Source organism: Squalius cephalus (genome assembly GCF_949319135.1).
Source record: "Squalius cephalus genome assembly, chromosome: 13".
Classification (NCBI taxonomy): domain Eukaryota; kingdom Metazoa; phylum Chordata; class Actinopteri; order Cypriniformes; family Leuciscidae; genus Squalius; species Squalius cephalus.
Window position 1 is genome coordinate 38,195,075 of NC_137134.1, and position 22,548 is coordinate 38,217,622.

At 39.0% G+C, this 22,548-nt stretch overlaps 1 protein-coding gene across 1 annotated transcript in view; it reads left to right on the forward strand.

Annotated features, from left to right (window-relative positions):
• LOC307170052 (Golgi apparatus protein 1-like) overlaps positions 1–21,687 on the forward strand; it is a 53,715-nt gene extending 32,028 nt beyond the window's left edge. The window contains exons 13-26 of the mRNA XM_079891047.1: positions 30–116; positions 248–310; positions 4,299–4,412; positions 4,497–4,585; positions 4,710–4,827; positions 6,197–6,289; positions 6,395–6,532; positions 7,888–8,011; positions 11,157–11,299; positions 12,028–12,129; positions 14,533–14,640; positions 15,092–15,212; positions 15,288–15,394; positions 19,604–21,687. Coding sequence (XP_079747173.1) covers positions 30–116; positions 248–310; positions 4,299–4,412; positions 4,497–4,585; positions 4,710–4,827; positions 6,197–6,289; positions 6,395–6,532; positions 7,888–8,011; positions 11,157–11,299; positions 12,028–12,129; positions 14,533–14,640; positions 15,092–15,212; positions 15,288–15,394; positions 19,604–19,618 — 1,422 coding nt within the window. The 3' untranslated portion in view covers positions 19,619–21,687. The remainder of the gene's footprint in view (positions 1–29; positions 117–247; positions 311–4,298; positions 4,413–4,496; positions 4,586–4,709; positions 4,828–6,196; positions 6,290–6,394; positions 6,533–7,887; positions 8,012–11,156; positions 11,300–12,027; positions 12,130–14,532; positions 14,641–15,091; positions 15,213–15,287; positions 15,395–19,603) is intronic.
• The last annotated feature ends 861 nt before the right edge of the window (positions 21,688–22,548 follow it).

The following is a 22,548-nucleotide window of genomic DNA, read 5'->3' on the forward strand; positions in this document are numbered from 1 at the left end:
GTGTGTGTGTGTGTGTGTGTGTGTCTCAGGAATTGGAGTGCCTGCAGGATCATTTAGAGGATCTGATCCCTGAATGCAGGGAAGTGGTGGGAAACCTCACAGAACTGGAGTCCGAGGTACAGAAAGATGCTTTTGTGCTGTTTTACCGCTGTTTAGTTCTGAAATATATCAGTATATATATATATAAAAATCTGTGTTGCGAGCGAGACGTGGGTCTGGACTGATTTCTGTGCGTCTGCTTTTCCAGGACATTCAGATCAAGGTGTTGTTGATCCGAGCCTGTGAGCCCGTGATCCAGTCCTACTGTCACGTGAGTCTCAGATCGCAAAAAGATCTATTTCATGCTTACGTTTTATCGTTTAGATCTTAAATCTCATTTAATCAAATGTCATCATCATATTTTAAGAAATCATTATCATGTTGATGTTTCTCATTACTATCATTTTGATGCGTTTACCATTATTTCCATCATTCAAAATGTATGTTTAATACTTTTCTTTTATTAATCTTAATGCCTCAAATGTAGCTTACCCATGACTTATGGGTAAACTTTTGTACTTGCTGTTTAGATGAGGGGTTTCCGATGTCTCAATACAGTGGTAAACGAATCTTAGCTAAATATCTTGCAGTGTGCAGGCTAACACCTCAGATTGTGAAAACATGAAAAATAGATGTGTGTGTGTGTCTTGTGTGTCCTCTTCGATGCGATACACTACACTATGAAAAGAGGAACTTAGCTCAGATCCGATAAGCAACTGTATAATAGCCAGATTAATATCTGTATCCTTAGACTTTAGTTTAATTTTATTTGCACAAATTTTAAATATATACAATAAGAGCAAGAAAACACAATGCAAATACTGTGCAGGGAGAGGCGGATTTAAAGCCTCCCCTTAAACAACAAGGAAAAAAAGAGCTAAACTATTATAAAAAATATATATAAATGTATATGACTGAATCAAATGAATTACAACATATAGCCTATCGAACCCCCCAACCCCCCCCACCCCACCCCAAAACATACATACCAAAAACAAACCCTGTAGGGCTCATAAATGCATAACAACAACGGAAAATATATAAGACACAATTACAAAGCAACAATGAAATGATCCTTTATACGTCTTTTATAATATATTAGAGATGAACATTTTCTTTGCTAGATGCGATAAACCATTCCATAATTGAATACCCCTAAATCTGATTGAGTATTGACCTCTACAAGTGAGACACTTTGGAAGATGAAAATCTGTACATTGACGAGTGAACCTGTGAATTTACTCTAAAATGCATCTTAAACTGCTCTGGAATGTTACCGTCACTTGAATATCTCTTATAAATGCAAACACATGTTTGAGAAATATTGATATCATAAATAGTAAGAAATGAAATGCACAGATGAAGTATATGCATTTGATCGGTTCAATCCTAACAAAACGTTTCTGAAGGATCGGTTTTTTAAAATATTACTCGGAAAAGTGCTTTCCCAAACAATTAAACTATAGTAAAGAGTAAGAAGACATTCTGTAGTAACAAGATGCCTAACTCGCCTTATTATACCGATAGATTTATGTATTTTTCACATAGTCGGCGTGTTCCCTCCAACTCTCGTCTACAAAAACTCCTAATTGTAATTTTTTATAAATCCTTAGGTTATAATTTTTTACCGCTAAAAATAATACAATTATATTTATTAATATTTAAATTAAACCAATTAGCATAACCAATTGAACTATCATTTACATTCTTAAACAATAAATTAAAATTTGAATGAGAGAGCTAATGTTGTATTGTCAGCAAACATTATTGGAGTCAGAATATTTGAAACACTTGACAAATCATTTATATAAATGAGAACTAGTAAGGGTCCAAGTACGGACCCCTGAGGAACGCCACAGAGTAATCCTTCTCTGCCAGAACACCAACCCTTAAAGCAAACAAACTGTCTTTATTAAAAATGTCATTTCAGCCATTTGTATGTAATATCATGAAAACCAAATTTATACAGCTTTTCCAATAAAATGAAATAATTAACTATCAAAAGCTTTTGACAGATCTATAAAAATACTACATGTAAATTCATGCAAAATCTGCTTTTATAAACAATTTTCTCTCAAAGTTTTGAGAAACATGGCAAAATAGATGTAGGTCTATAGCAGGGTTCACCAATCTCGGTCCTGGAGGGCCGCTGTCCTGCAGAGTTTAGCTCCAACCAGCTCCAACACACCTGTTTGAAAGTTTCTAGTATGCCTAGTGAGACCTTGATTAGCTGGTTCAGGTGTGTTTAATTGGGGTTGGAGCTAAACTCTGCAGGACTTTGGCCCTCCAGGACCGAGATTGGTAAACCCTGGTCTATAGTATACAAATATTTTTATATACTTTTTTGTGGGCAAGTGGTGCAATATTGAACATTTCACCTGCTTGACAAGAAACACAGAAATATTATCATTACCCGCTGAAGATATTTTAAATTCATCAATAATTTCACTTATTTCCTGTTTCTCAGGTGACTTAAAAATAGAGATAATAGGAAAATGTCCAGGGCCCGTATTCATAAAGCTTCTAAGAATCCTCTCAGAAAACTCTTAATTTAGCTTAAAAACTTTTACGTAGGAGTCTTGGCTTAAAAGCGATTCGGGGCCGATCTGAGAGCAACTCTGAGTAAGGAAAAGACTAAACCTTTCATCTTAGTGAGGAGGCGGGGTTGACCCCGTTGCTATGTATGACACAATCTTTTGAAGACTGTCATTGGCTGGTTGTCCAAGAAGGAAAAAAAAAGTGATTTTAAGTATAGGGTCTATTCTAAGCCTTCACTTTGAAATTACATGCATAATTTTTCCTATTTGATCGTTCTCACACACACACACACACACACATTATATATGTGTATATAAATCCTTTTTTTTATTTACCATGCTGTTCATTTCCTATAAGGTATTTGCTTGGCTTAGAATGATAAAAATTGTCCCACTCTTTCCAATTACACTGATTGTTGGCATGTCTATTTAAGTGGTGGTTTGAATGTTGGTTTTAATGTATCAAACATGGAATTTTCCCAGTTGCCAAATATCGTAATGTAGTGATTACTGTAATTTCTGGCGCTATGGCATTTCTGCGCTGTGTCGGAGATGTTAGCGCGTCTCTAATAAGATCAGTCACAAACATGATCCCTGCACGATCTAATCTATAGCTCTTATTAACTCACTGTTATCCATCGTCTGCAACACATTTCTTCTCCCTCTTCGTCTTTCTGACATGTTCTCCTCTGCTAAAGAAACTCTTCAGCCTCTGAAAAGTCCTCGTCCGTGCTCCTAACAATTTTGACCTTAAGACCTCTTTTAAGCGTTAAGATGCTTTCTGAATTACTTTTTTCTTTACTAGGATTTTTTCTTTAATTTTGAGAGTAAACGCCCACATTTCTAAGAATTTTCTTAGAATTTTGTCACTAGGAGCTACTCTTTGCATTAAGATTCTTTATGAATACGGGCCCTGATATATATATATATATATATATATATATATAATCCTAGGGTTCGCCAGTACCAATAGGAACATTATCAGCCAATTTATAAGCAACATTAAAGGAGAAGTTCACTTTTAAAATGAAAATTCTGTCATCATATACTCACCCTCATGTTGTTTCAAAGCTGTATGAATTTCTTTCTTATGCTGAACAGAAAGGAAGATATTTAGAAGAATATCAGTAACCAGACAGTTTTTGGGTCCCAATGACTTCCATAGTAGGAAAAAAATATACTATGGAAGTCATTGGGACCCAAAAACTGTCTGGTTACTGATATTCTTCTAAATATCTTCCTTTCTGTTCAGCATAAGAAAGAAATTCATACAGCTTTGAAACAACATGAGGGTGAGTATATGATGACAGAATTTTCATTTTAAAAGTGAACTTCTCCTTTAAGAAAAGAATCATTAAATTTGAGCTGTGTCAAATGGATTATTTAAAAAATTGTTACCATCCACAAAGTGTGAAGTAATCTTCTCTATGCAACCACTGATCTAGACTCAGACCTTGAGCATTCACAACCTGTCTTTTCAGAGAGAGATCTCTCAAACAACTGAGTATTATTACCCAGTGTGTTAATTATATTTTACTTGGAAATATTAGAAGTTAAAAAACTCTTAATTTATTAAATTTATAATCCTGATTATGGATGAATTCATTTTACTCTTCATTTATTATTTGATTGTCTGCTGTTGAGAAATACTGCATCTCCTCGGTGCATCTGTTAAAGAGGAAGATTCTTCCTCATCGTCGTCTTCTTCTGTGTGTCTCGCAGGACGTGGCTGATAACCAGATGGACACCGGGGACCTGATGGAGTGTCTCGTTGCCAATAAACAGCAGAAGGCGATGAATGAGCAGTGTGCCGTGGGAGTCACACACTTCCAGCTGGTGCGTCTGCCGATCACACACTCGCTCTTCTTCTTTCTGTCACTACAGTTCTGTCAACCGTCCGTTTCTCCTCCTCATCCTCAGATCCAGATGAAGGACTTCCGCTTCTCCTACAAGTTCAAGATGGCCTGCAAGGAGGACGTGCTCAAACTGTGTCCCAACATCAAGAAGAAGTGAGCGCATGGCACGGCTGTTGGGTTTGCTTGTGTCATATTGGTCACATGAGCTACTTTAGAGGTAACTGTGAACACTGAAGCATGATGGGAAGGTCCTGAGTGTGTGTGTGTGTGTCCTCAGGGTGGATGTGGTGATCTGTCTGAGTACCACCGTGAGGAACGACACGTTACAGGAGGTCGAAGAGCAGCGCGTCTCCATGAAGTGCCGAAGGCAGCTGCACGTGGAGGAACTGGAGATGGTCAGTGCACACACACCTCACACGAGAGCCGATGAGTTCCTGTCATCAAAACAGAATTTACTGTAAAACGTGGAAATTCACAGAAATGTTCAATTTTTGACACAAACATTCTCCAGCATTAGTATATCATAAACACACAGAAACTCTTCAACTTCACCTGTCAAAATAAAAGTTCGGTTTAACTTGAAGAAATTACGACAGAATTATATTTCTGTTGTACAGTAGAATTTAGCTGCGTCTCAAAGTAATAATATTAACACTAATAATAATTTATTATTATTAAAACATCATTTTTTTAAGGAATAATCACAATTTTTCATCTGTTTTCATTTGAACAGTAAAGCTCTGTTGTGCATAACTTTAATTTCATGATTAAAAGATAAATTAATGTTTTATGCCTTCATTTGATTGCCAGAAACATATAAATACACAACACAGGGGAAAAAAACAACATTTCACAGAAACGAAAAGGAAAAAACTAAAAACGTAATTTGTGTTAAAAAGAAAACAATTAATTTAATAGGGCCCTAAATGTAATTTGTTAAACTTTTAATTAAGTTGTTGGTAAATTATTTCATGAATTAATTAATGTAAACCAAAGAACAATATTAACTATTGAGCGGTGGTGACGCGTTCATGTACCATGTAAGGGACCTAAAGCGCACCTAAAAGCTGTCACAAAGAACCGGCAAAAGTAATGATTATGAATGTCAAATATAGCAAGGAGACATTTCAATTTTTTATTAATAAACAAGTGTTTTCTGTGTCAAAGATGAAGTTGACGATGCTGACTCGCGATCTTCGCAGTAGTGAACGCGCCAGAGAGAAATGCACATTTCATATGGATTACATAAGCAGAGAGTAGTCTGTTTTCTTTAATTTGGAATTGTTTTGTTTAAAAGTAGACATTTCAAGCTTTCTATAGATATATTTCTCAGGTCTGTGAGGCAAGAAACTTATATTTCGGTTCATTTATGAGACGAGCTCCAGTTCACACACCGGCGCCTCCGTGTCGTGATTATCTATTGTCTGCTATATTCTTATTTATTAAATCCAGGCAATTGGTTTATGAAACATTGATTAAAATTAAGATACAATTAATGCAAAATGAAATTCACTTTAAAGAAAGGCTTTCTACAAAAACAAACTTAATGAAGTGCCTTTGTTACATGACAACACACAATTACATGTGCTTTTTGATTGCTAAAATTTTATTTAACGATTAAAATGAGTCCAAAAAAAAAAAAAAAACGCATTTCATAGGGCCCTATAAAACACATTTGAACAGATATAGTGATGTGTAGGTCTGAAGTGTGCGGTTAGAGCTCTGATGTGTGTGTGTGTGTGTGTGTGTGTGTGTGTGTGTCAGTCGGAGGACATTCGTCTGCAGCCGGATCTGTACGAGAGCTGTCGTCAGGACATCAAGCAGCACTGCCAGAACGTGGTGTTCGGGAACGCTCAGGTAAACCTTCATCATCATCATCATCATCATCATCATCATCATCATCACTTTACCTGCAACCGCATACTCATCTCTGTGTGTGTGTGTGTGTGTGTGTGCGCTCAGGTGATCGAGTGTCTGAAGGAGAACAAGAAGCACCTGACCCAGCAGTGCCATCAGAAGGTGTTCAGACTGCAGGAGAGCGAGATGATGGACCCCGAGCTCGACTTCCAGCTCATGAGGGTCTGCAAGCAGATGATCCGGGTGACCAGCCTCATCTCACAACATCACACAGCGTCTCACACACAGTCTCACGCACAGTCTCGGCACATTTACGGCCAGGAAAACAGAGAAAAGTCTTAATCATTTCAGGAGCTCCTTTGGAGATGAAGAAAAAGCAGAAATAGTGATAATCTAATACGCATTCAAACAATCTAAACATTTAGGATATGATATATATACAGTACCAGTCAAAAGTTTGGAAACATTATTATTTTTAATGTTTTTGAAAGAAGTCTCTTATGCTCATCAAGCCTGCAGTTAAAAACAAAAACAAAAAAAAAAACTGTAATATTATGAAATATTATTACAATTTAAAATAATGGTTCTCTTTTTTAATATATTTTAAAATGTAATTTATTTTTGTGATGCAAAGCTGAATTTTCATCAGCAAGTACTCCAGTCTTTGGTGTCTTATGATCCTTCAGAAATCATTCTAATATGATGATTTGATACTCAGTTATTATCAATGATGGAAACAGTTGTGCTGTTTAATATATTTTTTTGGAATACTTTTTTCAGGATTCATTGATGAGTAAAACGTTAACAGCATTTATTCATAAAAACAGCATTTATTCCAAATAAAAACATTTCTAACAATATAAATCGTTACATCACCTTTTATCAATTTAACGCATCCTTGTTGAATTAAAGTACTAATTTCTTAAAAAAAAAGAAGTTATTGTTCCCAAACTTTTGAACGGTAGTGTATATTGTTACAAAAGATTTCTATTCTAAATAAATACAGTTCTTTTTAACTTTTTATTCATCAAATAATCCTGAAAAAGTATCTCAGGTTATAAAAAAAATATTAAGCAGCACAACTGTTTCCAACATTGATCATAAATCATCATATTAGAATGATTTCTGAAGGATCATAAGACACCAAAGACTGGAGTACTTGCTGATGAAAATTCAGCTTTGCATCACAAAAATAAATTACATTTTAAAGTATATTAAAAAAGAGAACCATTATTTTAAATTGTAATAATATTTCATAATATTACTGTTTTTGTTTTTTTAACTGCAGGCTTGATGAGCATAAGAGACTTCTTTCAAAAACATTAAAAATAGTAGTGTTTCCAAACTTTTGACTGGTACTGTATATATATATTAAATGAATCTAACTATAGTCACTTTTAATTTTGAATGGTTTTAAGGCTGAAATGTTAGGTGTCATTTAAATTAAAAGTTATTAAATTGTTATTTACAGTCATGGTTTAAATGTTACTGTAGATCCTGCTCTACCCAACTCATAAAGCGTTGATTTTATATGTTATTTTAACCCTGTAATAAGACCTTAAAACTGAAAGATGGCTTTGTTCTGTTCTGTCCTCCAGCGTTACTGCAGCGAGATTGATGCCGAGGACATGTTACAGTGTCTGAAACAAAACAAGAACAGAGAGACCATGGACCCTAAATGCAAACAGATGATCACGAAGAGACAGATCACCCAGAACACAGGTACACACACACACACACACACACACACAAACGAAACATATGGTTTCTTTAATCACTCGTCACTTCATACTAGTCATCTAGTAGCTTCTTTGGTAACACTTAATGTTCCATTAGTTAACTAGTAATCTTAGTCATTGCTTATTTCAACATTTAATAATATATTACTAAAATCCAAACTTGTATCTGTTAATATTATTTAATGGACCTGAGTTAACATGAGCTAAAAATTAACAGTTGTATATTTTGTTATAAATAATGTTAACAAAAATTAATAAATGTAATGTTTATTGTTGGTCAATGCACCAAATAATGTTTACTAATGGGTCTTCATTATATATAGTGTTAATAATATGTGGCTCCAGTATCGCTAGCAAAGCATCAAACTGTTCCACTGACATTCTGAGGTAACGTTAAATTTTCAATCGCTCGGGATAATTTCGCAACTGCTTGATAAGGAGGTGAAACTGTCCTTCCTCTCGGCGCAATCCCAGGATTGGATGGACCCAATATTTCCTCTTTTTAAGAAGAAAGAGGACAACAAAATCATCCTCACTGCTTGAATGAATTGTTTTTTTGTGGCAGACTAAAGACAGACTGTTGATCTTTGAATAAAAATATGTTTGGTTCAGGTTTGAAATTCATTATCTTTTATTATAGGCTATGTATTCTAATATCATAGTAGGACTACCCCCCCTCATCTGGTCACCCTAATGGAGATAAATTATAGCCTATCACAGGGCAAACATGTGAATGTTCACGGTGCATTTTATGCAAACAACTCTAATCGTAGTTGTAAGTGTGTATCAGGTCTCTTCACCTGCACAACCCGCACCCAGGCACGAAAGAGCACCGGCCTTTTTCTTGTTAGGAAGCCGGTGGACTCGATGTCCTGACAGGCTGGAGTTTTTGCAAGCTCCACAAACACAATAATATACCACAGGGTGTCCGCGGATCCTTAAAAAGTCTTAAAAAGTCTTAAATTAGATTTTTAAAATTTAAGGCCTTTAAAAGTCTTAAAAAGTCTTATTTTTACTTATGAAAGGTCTTAAATTTTAGATGGCAATTTGACTTAAACGTATCTAAATGTTTTCTAAATTAGAACCATCTAATTAGCGTACTTTTTTTTATTTATTGTTCTTTTTTTGTGGATTTGCTTGTTCACGTGACATTTCGCGTCATTCGCGGCATCATTACGTCCGTCTCCTGCACGCGCGAAACAGGAGGAGAGAAGGAGAAGTGAGTTGGTAAATGTCAGTTCAGTTCTAAGTTCAGTCTTTTTGTTCGTAGTGGTGTGCGATGTGTATTGTCTATTATGATATTGTAATCATTGTTTTAACGATGTACGAGGCACTGCGAGCTGACATCGCTTTTGTCTCTCGTGCTTTCACTGCGTGATGTGTGCAGTTGTAACGTTAGGCAGGCTATGTTCCCATGAGTTTTTGTCTCATATTTATATCATATTATGTTGTTATCATAGACCTACAATATCACATCAGAAAGACTTCCGTTTTCCCGTGCACAATTGCAAATGTGATTATTTATTTATATAACAGTAATTAACAATAAATTAACATTGTGAGTTAAATTTTATAAACAGTATTGTCAATATTGTTTGTTTCTCCTTTATTTCGCTGACGAGAATTTCAAATTGAAGCCATAGCAGAGTCTCAATGCAACAGACAGCGATGAGTTTTTGACTGGAATCCGCGTTTTGAACGAATCAATTTAATGATTCAATGAACAGTCACTTGCTTCCCGAATGAATCAGCCGTTTGAACGAATTGGTTGAATGAATGACTCCCTCAACTCATTTATTAAAACAGTGACTTGCCGCCACCTACTGGCAGCTTTAGATTCACATTTAGAGTATTTTTTAATTAGAATGTTAAAATTCAGTTAGAAATCAGTTCATATTTAACAATAGCTTTATTTAGGCAATTCTAAATGCAGTGTAAATATATTAATGCCAGATCTGATGCCGCCACTGTGTCACCTCTGCACTGCAAAGATGGATTTTGATTTAATGATTTTATTTGACTGGTAGCAGTGGTTATGTGTAATTATTCTAATAGAATTTAATTTGAATGTTAGAATTTGATATAAAAGGTGATGCATACATCTACAAATGTCAATATATAGATGAAAATGACACTGGAAATCAATTTAAGATGGCAAATATTACCCCTTAATAAAAATTGTTAATTTCTGTCACTGCTGTGAACTGACCACTGCATAGAATATGAAAAATATGAATATCTTCGTCAGTCAGCTGTCAACAACAGGCCTAAACCAGCCATGGCACCAAGCACAAAAACACAATCAGTAAATATTATCTAATTATTACCCACAAAACTTTGAAAATATCGATCGAGACATATTTTGTCAATATTGCACACCCCCGATGCATGGTATTAATTTTGATTTCTTCGGGTCTTAAAAAGGTCTTAAAAAGTCTTAAATTTGACTTTAAAAAATGTGCAGAAACCCTGATACCATGACGATGATAAATTGAAATACAAAAAACTAGTGAAAACACACTGACTCACGACCGCTCGTACTGAATACCAGAGCTGCGGCAGAGCACACACACATCTCCCTCGTGTGACGTAAAATGGCGCGGTGTTGAAAAAAAAGCAGTTAAAGAAACGCTCACTTTATCTACTAAATTGGTGTCATTATGTCGTTTTAAAACATTTTAAATCCTGCATTATCTTTTCATATGGTATTTTCATACACGGTTATATATTCATTTAGATTTTTTTATTACCTGCAATATGCTCTTAAAAAGCGTGTCATGTGACTCTGAACATCATTTAGTGCTCCAGCTTTGAAGCTGTAAAAGCAACAATGGATAATTCACCTCAGATCTTGAAATTAAACAAGAACGTTCAAACTGTGAACAAACAAGTGTATTCTTTGACAAAGATTGTTTTAGTAAATCAGCTTATGTGTTTGAATAATGTTTAAATGGTGTAATATTTGTGAATTTGATAATGTAGCTGCTTATCCATTTTCTTGCGAGTGCCGTCGTGATTACTCTCTGGTGCCGCGAGACTCCGCCCACACGCTGCTCTGATTGGCTGTGGGTTTTGATTGATTGACGCGTCTGGTTAGGACACGGTGTAACTCCGCCTCTTGTGTTTAGACTACCGCCTGAACCCGGTGCTGAGGAAGGCCTGTAAAGCGGACATCCCCAAGTTCTGCCAGAACATTCTCAACAATGCCAAAGACGACACCGAGCTGGAGGGCCAGGTCATCTCCTGCCTCAAACTCAAATACGCAGACCAGGTGTGTGTGTGTGTGTGTGACGGCAGCTGGACCAGTGACGGCTGGAACTAATCACTAAGCAATTAGTTACTGTAGTTTAATTACTTGTCCCTCAAAATAGTAAAGTAAGGGATTACTCTTCATTTTTCTGTAATTGAGCTACAGTTACTTCTGATGTAATTGAGCTAAATACTGTGTATAGACCAATCCGATCTCACGGCAGTTCGAATGCGTTTCACGCGGTGGCTAAATCAAACGAGCTCACTCGCATTCCTACGAATTAGCCATCTTGTGAAATGCCGTGAGATCGGACTGTAATTCTATATAAAACAATAGTGGGTTTAACATCGAAATGTGTTGTCTGATGTTAAAGAGTGTTTATTATGAGCCGCCTTTAAATTGTTTGGGAAGTTTAAGTGTAATTCGTGCAATTTTATAGTATTTATTTGAAAGAATTAAAACATTTAATGTCTATCCTTGTATTATTCAGCTGGTTGAGGACGATATTGGATTTAGAAAGTAATTAGTAATTAAATACTTTTAGAGAGAGTAATTAGTACAGTAATCTAAATACACTGTTGACAATGTAATTAGTAACTAGTAATTCATAACTTACCCAACACTGAGCAGGACTCATTTAAGAGAGAGTGTGTGTGTGTGTGTGTGTGTGTGTGTGTGTGTGTGTGTGTGTGTGTGTGTGTGTGTGTGTGTGTGTGTGTGTGTGTGTGTGTGCGTGCGTGTGCGTGCAGCGTCTCTCTCCGGACTGTGAGGGTCAGATCAGTGTGATTCTGCATGAGTCAGCGCTCGACTACAGGCTCAACCCACAGCTGCAGCTCCAGTGCAGTGAAGAGGTGAACACACACACCTGACACACACACACACACACACACACCCCACAGCTGCAGCTCCAGTGCAGTGAAGAGGTGAACACACACACCTGACACACACACACACACACACACACACACACACACCCCACAGCTGCAGCTCCAGTGCAGTGAAGAGGTGAACACACACACACACACACACACACACACACCCCACAGCTGCAGCTCCAGTGCAGTGAAGAGGTGAACACACACACACACACACACACACACCCCACAGCTGCAGCTCCAGTGCAGTGAAGAGGTGAACACACACACACACACACACACACACACACACACACACACCCCACAGCTGCAGCTCCAGTGCAGTGAAGAGGTGAACACACACACCTGACACACACACACACACACACCCCACAGCTGCAGCTCCAGTGCAGTGAAGAGGTGAACACACACACCTGACACACACACACACACACACACCTTACACACACAGCTGCAGCTCCAGTGCAGTGAAGAGGTGAACACACACACACACACACACACACACACACACACACACCTTACACCCACAGCTGCAGCTCCAGTGCAGTGAAGAGGTGAACACACACACACACACACACACACACACACACACACCTTACACCCACAGCTGCAGCTCCAGTGCAGTGAAGAGGTGAACACACACACACACACACACACACACACCTTACACACACAGCTGCAGCTCCAGTGCAGTGAAGAGGTGAACACACACACACACACACACACACACCCCACAGCTGCAGCTCCAGTGCAGTGAAGAGGTGAACACACACACACACACACCTGACACACACACACACACACACCTGACACACACAGCTGCAGCTCCAGTGCAGTGAAGAGGTGAACACACACACACACACACCTGACACACACACACACACACCTGACACACACAGCTGCAGCTCCAGTGCAGTGAAGAGGTGAACATACACACACACACACACCTGACACACACACACACACACACCTGACACACACAGCTGCAGCTCCAGTGCAGTGAAGATGTAACCTTACACACACACACACACACACACACACACACCCCACAGCTGCAGCTCCAGTGCAGTGAAGAGGTGAACATACACACACACACACACCTGACACACACACACACACACACCTGACACACACAGCTGCAGCTCCAGTGCAGTGAAGATGTAACCTTACACACACACACACACACACACACACACACCCCACAGCTGCAGCTCCAGTGCAGTGAAGAGGTGACCTTACACACACACACACACACACACACACACACACACACCCCACAGCTGCAGCTCCAGTGCAGTGAAGAGGTGACCTTACACACACACACACACACACACACACACACACCCCACAGCTGCAGCTCCAGTGCAGTGAAGAGGTGACCTTACACACACACACACACACACACACACACACACACACACACACACACACACACCCCACAGCTGCAGCTCCAGTGCAGTGAAGAGGTGACCTTACACACCTGACACACACACACACACACACACACACACACACACACACACACACACACACCCCTTACACACACAGCTGCAGCTCCAGTGCAGTGAAGAGGTGAACACACACACACACACACACACACACACCCCACAGCTGCAGCTCCAGTGCAGTGAAGAGGTGACCTTACACACCTGACACACACACACACACACACACCCCTTACACACACAGCTGCAGCTCCAGTGCAGTGAGGAGGTGACCTTACACACACACACACACACACCCCTTACACACACAGCTGCAGCTCCAGTGCAGTGAGGAGGTGACCTTACACACACACACACACACACCCCTTACACACACAGCTGCAGCTCCAGTGCAGTGAGGAGGTGACCTTACACACACACACACACACCCCTTACACACACAGCTGCAGCTCCAGTGCAGTGAGGAGGTGACCTTACACACACACACACACACCCCTTACACACACAGCTGCAGCTCCAGTGCAGTGAGGAGGTGACCTTACACACACACACACACACACACCCCTTACACACACAGCTGCAGCTCCAGTGCAGTGAGGAGGTGACCTTACACACCTGACACACACACACACACACACACACACACACCCCTTACACACACAGCTGCAGCTCCAGTGCAGTGAGGAGGTGACCTTACACACACACACACCTTACACACACCTGACACACCTTACACAACACACACACACCTTCATCACCTCACACACACACCTTACACACCACATTTTACACACCTTCAGCACCTCACACAACACACACACACCTTCATCACCTTACACACACTTTACACACCTTCATCACCATACACACTACACACCTTACACACACATGTTCTGCTCCTGAATCACTCGTGTGTGTGTGTGTGTGTGTGCAGATCCCGCGGCTCTGTGCGGAGGAGGTGGCGTTGCAGGAGCAGACGGGTCAGGTGGTGGAGTGTTTAAAATACAGCCTGCTGAAGATCAACCATGAGGGCTGTAAAAAGGCAAGACTGCTTCAACTCTGAATCTTTACTCGATGTTTCCATCCGAAGATGCGAATTTAAAAGTGCAGTGTGTGAGTTTTAGCGGCATCTAGTGGTGAGGGTGTGAATCGCAACCAGCAGAAGTTACGGTGGCCGACAGGAAGTGATGTCATCGTCTGAGACAGCAGAGAGTAGCCAGTTCAGCCATAAGGTTTCTTTACAAAGATAATAATTTGACTCCAGCATTTCAGAAACGCCAAACCAACATCTGAGATGCTGCGACGTCATTGGTCCGCCTGTTACTCCAGTTATCCAATCACAGACTCTGCTGAGGAAAAGTCATGTGTTTTTTTGTTTTTTTGCACATCAAGGGGTTTATTTGGTAAATGGTGTTTATGTGCATGCCATCGTTTTAATGCACATTTTTAGAGCACCTAATGAGATGTTGCGGTGTGTGTGTGTGACGCTGTAGGAGGTGCTGAACATCCTGAAGGAGAGCAAGGCTGATATCTTTGTGGATCCGGTTCTCCACACAGCCTGTGCGCTGGACATTAAACACCAGTGTGCTATGATCCCGCCGGGAAGAGGACGACGTGAGTCATTCTGGGAGGGGTTTGAGGCTCATTGAGCCGTACAGATGTTAACCCCTGCGCCCTGTGTTTGTGCAGAGATGTTCTGTCTGATGGAGGCTCTCCAGGACAAGCGTGTGAGACTCCAGCCCGAGTGCAAGAAGAGGTTACAGGACCGCATCGACATGTGGAGTTACGCTGCTAAGGTGAACAATCCAATGGTCACACACACCACCACACACAACCGATACCTGACCGCCAGAAGCGGAGCGATGTTATTACTCCATATGAAGAGTTTGGTTCCAAAACGTGATAAATCCATTTTGATTAATTTGAGTAAAAATGTGTTTTCTTTACCAAGAATGTGGCAAGATGAAAACCACTATTTTCTGTTTCAAACTTTCACATAGCATCTTTAGGTTATAATAACATTAAAAATTCAAATCCAGATTTTGATTTTTAAAGATTTATTATAAAAACGGGTAATTTTTCCCCCAAAATGCAATAAATTCATGACACTTTTTTTCCAAAATGCAATTAATCCATTGAATCAATATGAAAGTTATTTTTCATATTGAAACTATTGAAAATACACAACAAAGTAAGTTGATCCACATATGACAGCCTCTGAACTCGGTCAATATCTTATTACAGGCACTGGACTAAAAATACATTCAATCAGCCATCGCTAAGAAATACCTGGTGGCGATCAGCTGTACAATGGCTTGGTCCTGCTCTGTTTTAGTTGACTTTGAGTACAAGAATTGAAAGTTTTTAAAAGATCCCCTGGGTTAACGTGTCAGCGTGACTGAAGTTTGATGCTGTCGTGTGAGAACAAGCAACAGCCGACATTTTTCCTCCTCCCGAGTGCCTCGTCTTCTTAATCTCCTCATGTAAATGATTAGATTTCGATGGCTTACGTTTCTTCCCTACGGCAGAATCCACCACAGGTTCATCAATGCCGTCAAAATGATTAATTTTTTTGTTTGTTTGTTGATCAAAAAGTACAAAGTAGGTAGGAAAAACTAGGATGCCGGGTGTATTCAAAGCGCCGCCGTTACTGTTTACAATGCGTGGAATGGTGCGCTGTGATTGGTTGAGCGGATGTATCGCATTCTGCAGAGAAAGGAGACTGGCGTTTGTCGCGGTTTGGAAAGAAAGGGAGAAAACATGACAGAATAACAAGGTGGATATCGCATTTTACGTAAAATTTAAAATTGACTTTTCAATACCAACCCTAGGGCTGTCACGATGTTAGATTTTTCACACCACGGTTATTGTGGCCAAAAGAATTCACGATATCGATATATCGCGATATCTATAGAATCTATGGGGGGGGGGGGGGGGTATATAGTTTTTCTTTTTTACCCAACAAACATAAGGATACTGATAAACACAAGGCACATGCATTTTTACTTCTTGCATACTCAATCTATGGCAAATTTTTGTGAAGGAAGACAAGCATGTGAAGTTTATCTGGTTTCAAACTGAAGCCAAACACTGTCTGGAGGTTTCCTGAAGAACTGAAAAGCTCTTAAACCTATTGTTGCACCAGCGCCAATAAAGTCATGCAGATAGCAGATTTGAATAAAAAAATCAAGTGCAAATACAAATACAAAAATAAGATGAGTAAAGAAAACGGGGTTCTTAATTTTAATAATCACATTTTATTAAATATATGAACACAGAAACCCCCTGTTAACAGTTAATGTCACGTTTCCCATTCCATGATGACTAATAGCCGCGTCGCGTCTATGACAACACGAGGTATTGCACACCGACACGCACTTTCTCAGTTTATGGCCAGCAATATCATTATGTTTAAGGACATTATGGAATTGAGATAATGTCTGTACTATGTTATGATTATACTGTACAATTAAATACAATATTGTTAAGTCTGTGATCTGATTCTGAACACTTTTTTCTGCGCTCTGTGTCGCGGCAGGATTTTGAACAAGGTCCTGAGCCGTTGCTGGGCGCCGCGGACAGACGCGGAATAGAACCGCGCTGTGCCTCTCGTCCGGTGTGTGTACACTCATACAGAATGTGTTCGAATTTTTAAAGACGTGGCGCTGCGCTTCTCGTCCGGTGTGCGACCACCTCTAAGGTGCTGTTTTCTTTGAAGCCGAAGAACTCTGTTGTTAATACTGGCGAGCTCAGCTTACTTTTTTCGGGTGTGGACAGAGTGTTTCACTCTAGCTGCGCGGGCGCGGACGAGCGCTGCGTCTAGAAAACGCCAATATCGCCAATACCGGTATATTGTATTGCTCTAAATTAACACGATGTCGATATTTCATGCTTTGAATATCACGATTATCGTCAATACCGGTATATTGCGACACCCCTAACCAACCCTATGCAATACTGATTTTTGCGGGAACTCAATTTTTAAAAAAAATGGCGTTTATCACGTTTTGGATCCAAACTCTTCATATGATCAGTGTTAGCCACACTGTTCCAGCAAGTGAACGGCAACATCATGCTGCCTTCTAACACCGTGTCCTAACTACATGTGACGCGACACGCGATAAAAGGTATCTTTTCCATGCCATGTTTCCATGTTGTGTGTGTCCTAACCAGCCGCGACGGCGACACGCGACATTTCTAATTTAGAAACGGTTTCTGTTTTTCTGCGTCGTCGCGCTGGAACAACAAACACACAGTGTGGCGATGATAATCTCAGGTGCTGTTTATGTGTTTTATTTAATGTTAAAAGCGTGTCATGTGACTCTGAATATCATTTAGTGCTCCAGCTTTGAGGCTGTAAAAGCAACAATGGATAATTCACCTCAGATCTTCAAATTAAACAGATGGAAACAAGAACGTTAAAACTGTGAACAAACAAGTGTATTCTTTGACAAAGATTGTTTTAGTAACTCAGTAGCCTACGTGTTTTAATAATGGTGTAATATTTGTGAATCTGATTATGTAGCTACTTATCCATTTACTTGCGAGTGCCGTCAAGATTACTCTCTACTAGTGCTGTGCACTTGCCGCGAGACTCCGCCCACACGCTGTTCTGATTGGCTGTGATTTTTTGATTGACGTTGTGGCGTCTCAGTCGCGTCGCGTCTAGTGTGGACAGCCTGTCGCTGGAATCTTATCGCGTCGCGTGTAGTTAGGACACGGTGTAAGAGAGCTTTTTGTGGATAAATGATTAAGCTGCTTTGCATGTATTATGAGGTTGGTATATAACCATTCTTACCAAAACGTTTCCTCAGAATACAAAAAGAGAATTTTACAAACAATTTACACATCTTATTCTGAATTTTAATCAATTCGCCGAATTTATGTCCAAATGGTTTAACAATTTACATGAAAAAAAAATCGTGCATGAATGCAAGGGTTTGTAAAGATGTTTATACGGATAATTAGCACAAATCGTCAGAGAATTGCTGCATTCAATGCGGTGTGACAATTACTCGAGTGAGGTTTTACAAACAAATTACATAAAACTGAATCCAACGCAACATTTTACTCGAACGGTAAACTTAAATATGGTAAAAAAATATCCATAAATGTAGTTATATGCACATAAATTGGAGCTTCCTGAAAACTCTCCTCCAGATTCACAAACGCACATAAACCTCGGGTTTGTAGTGAATTTCAGTCACTCGTAAATGGGACACGCGCTCGCGCTCATTCACAATTAGAATTTTACACCCAATAAAAAAAAAAAATGGCACCTATGCATAATTTACCTAGAAAATCTTGCATTAATTTTTGCTTTCAATTCAAGAGATTTTATGGACAAATACACAATTCTTGCTCTTGTTTCTGCATTTAAATCAATATACAAATTTATGTCCACATTTTCGACAGTTGCGTTTTACGATTTACATCTGAACATCTTTGGTAAATGCGACAGTTTATGTAAGGATGTTTGTACGAATAGTTCGCACAAATCTTACAAAAATTGTTGCATTCTATCCAATGTGACAATTAACGCAAGCAAGATTTTACAAACAAATTACATAAATCTTGAAGTTGCTGAACTCAATCCAGTGTTACAATGTACTCAAGAATAATTTTACAAACAATGAACCTCATGCGACTCAATTTGTGTGTAAACCTTCCGTCAGTCACTCGTAAATAGTGCTCACATAAGCATTTTACATTAAATATTACATAAAAATTTTGCATATATCATTTTTGTGTGTGTATTTTGGGTAACACTTTATAATAACGTTCAGTTGCAAGTCATTTATAAGTGGTTAGTTAACGATGAACTAATCATTTACAAAACATTCATAAATGATTAGCAAGTGATACACTAACATGTTATGTATGTTTTGGAAATTGTGTTACAAGTCATTTACAAGTGATTAGTAAATGATTAACTAATCATTTACAAAACATGACTGTACGTTTCATAAATGATACATTTTTTTTGTATGTTTTGCTCACATCAGGTGCACAGTGGTTAAAGACTCCATGTGTTTCAGAGAAGACAGCTGTCTATACCCTCACCAGTCAGCACTTACACTGCAGTAGAAATCAGTTATTCGGTTTCAAAGGAAGAGAAGAAATGTATATATTGTTGCATGAAATATGCAATTGATTCTGTTATGATTCATGTCTTATATAAGCAGGCTTATATTAATTATAATCTTAACTTTGTGTAAAGGAAAAGTTTTTACTTTAACCATGTAATACCTTTATGTAAAAGAAAACACTGTACTAGGTTTTTATAAGGAAACCTTTATAAATGGAAAATACTGCACTGGGTTTTAATAAGAAACCTTATTATATGGAAACACTGTAAAAGGTTTTTATAAGAAACCTTATTGTTAAGAAAAACACTGTAAAGAGAAACTGGTTCATTAGAAAAGACATTGAGACTTGTTTTTATAAACGTTTATTAAGAAATTGTCATTAAGAAAGACACTGAAACTGTTATTTTATAGTTCTTTATTGCGAATATGGTTTATTAAGAAAAGACATTGGCCCTCATTTATCAAAAGTGCGTACACCAAATTTCCAGCGTACACCTGGCGTACACCCAAAACCACGGTGACTTTGAGATTTATCAATATGGACGTTGGCGGTACGGCACGCTCAAATCCTACGCCAGCTCAGGAGGTGGTGTACGCACGTTTTGAGTGCGGGAATGCGCAGAAAAACAATTCCTAACACCACAAAACGCACTGACAAACTAAAAGATATGATATATTATGACCCACTGTAAAAAAACAACAACATAGTAATTATAAACTTCAGTGTTTATTTGTGTGCAACATGGACTTCAATGTTTAATTTGTGTGATTTTACCAAAGCATTTGATTTGTAGGCATATGTATTCCTTAAGTTGCGAGCCTGTGCGCTTTACCTGACGTTTCAAGCCTTGTTTATACTTTCGCCTGGCTCCGCAGCGCGAGTCTCCGCAGACTGCGCGCGCACCTCCCCAAACGGACGAGGCGTTTATACTCGACGCGCTCGCCGTTGTACTATTCTTTGAAACGATGGTTAGGCCAGGGTTAGGCCCGGCAGATGTGCTGGGTTTAGTAATGACAGGCTTTCAATGACCAAAAAAATAATTCAGACTGACAAAATAATAAAAATGACATTCTTCTTCTTTTAAATAATAATAATAATAATACAAATAATAATAACGACATTCTTCTTCTAAATAACAATAAGCGTCATTAATAATAAAAATCTAGAAATCAATTTTGTTTCTTTCCACTTCCCTGGTTTCGCTTTCTCTTTCTCAAAGAAGTTTCTCTTCTTTGCCGTCTTCCGTGTGTCCATGGCGTAAAATGAGGGCGTGGGGGGAGCGGAGACTTGAATATATAGGGGCGTGTTATTCTAATGACGATCGTTTTCAGCCGCGGCATTTATCAAGGGCAGGTATTGCGTACACCTGGATTTCAAAGGTACGCACAGCTTCATAAATCAGGCGATGAGAGGAGTGTAAGCATAATCTTACGCCAATATATACGCCCGTTTCTACGCAAGAATGATAAATGAGGGCCATTGCAATTGGTGATGTAAAGTCATTTATTGAGAAAATGGTTTATATAGAAAAAATATACCGCACTGAATGTTGTAAAGCATTTATTTATTATACCAGAGTAAAGAGAAATTAAAAATGTATTAGAAAGAGCTGTGCCAAAGAAAGAAGAAAAATGCAAGCATTGCCCGTTTGATGATGAGCATGAGGTGCAAAGGAGAACAAAGGAAAGAGTTTTTAAGGGGGTCTCCAGAACTGAGGACAGTTCAAGACTTCGGATTGGACAGATTGTCTGTAAAGGACTGAATCTGTGCGGAGGGCTTATGTATGGACTATAAAAAGTATTGTCAGGAATGTCAAAAGGTAGACACGGATTCAACGGGACCACCAGTCCGCCTCTCCGGTGTTAGAAGTCTCTTGCCATGGGCCTCCTGCAGTCAAAGTTTGTAAACTGCTTGTTTTTGATTTGATTTGATTTTATATATTAGTAATTTTGTATGTGAACTATTTAACCTAAATTTAATAAAAACTACTTATATTTGATGCCAGCCTGCCATAGTCTCTGCTTTATGAAAAATGAGCTGAACTTAACCACGGAGAAGTCTTCTGACGAAATTGTAAGTATGGAAATTTAAGCACTTATTGTTTAGAACGGATTCGACTTACTTTACCTAACCTGAGAAAAATCAAAATAAGGTAGAAGGTGTCTGATTAAGAACCACGTAGGGGGTTAAATTAAGCACCACAAAACAATATCTATATCTATACACTCACCTAAAGGATTATTAGGAACACCTGTTCAATTTCTCATTAATGCAATTATCTAATCAACCAATCACATGGCAGTTGCTTCAATGCATTTAGGGGTGTGGTCCTGGTCAAGACAATCTCCTGAACTCCAAACTGAATGTCAGAATGGGAAAGAAAGGTGATTTAAGCAATTTTGAGCGTGGCATGGTTGTTGGTGCCAGACGGGCCGGTCTGAGTATTTCACAATCTGCTCAGTTACTGGGATTTTCACGCACAACCATTTCTACGGTTTACAAAGAATGGTGTGAAAAGGGAAAAACATCCAGTATGCGGCAGTCCTGTGGGCGAAAATGCCTTGTTGATGCTAGAGGTCAGAGGAGAATGGGCCGACTGATTCAAGCTGATAGAAGAGCAACTTTGACTGAAATAACCACTCGTTACAACCGAGGTATGCAGCAAAGCATTTGTGAAGCCACAACACGCACAACCTTGAGGCGGATGGGCTACAACAGCAGAAGACCCCACCGGGTACCACTCATCTCCACTACAAATAGGAAAAAGAGGCTACAATTTGCACGAGCTCACCAAAATTGGACAGTTGAAGACTGGAAAAATGTTGCCTGGTCTGATGAGTCTCGATTTCTGTTGAGACAT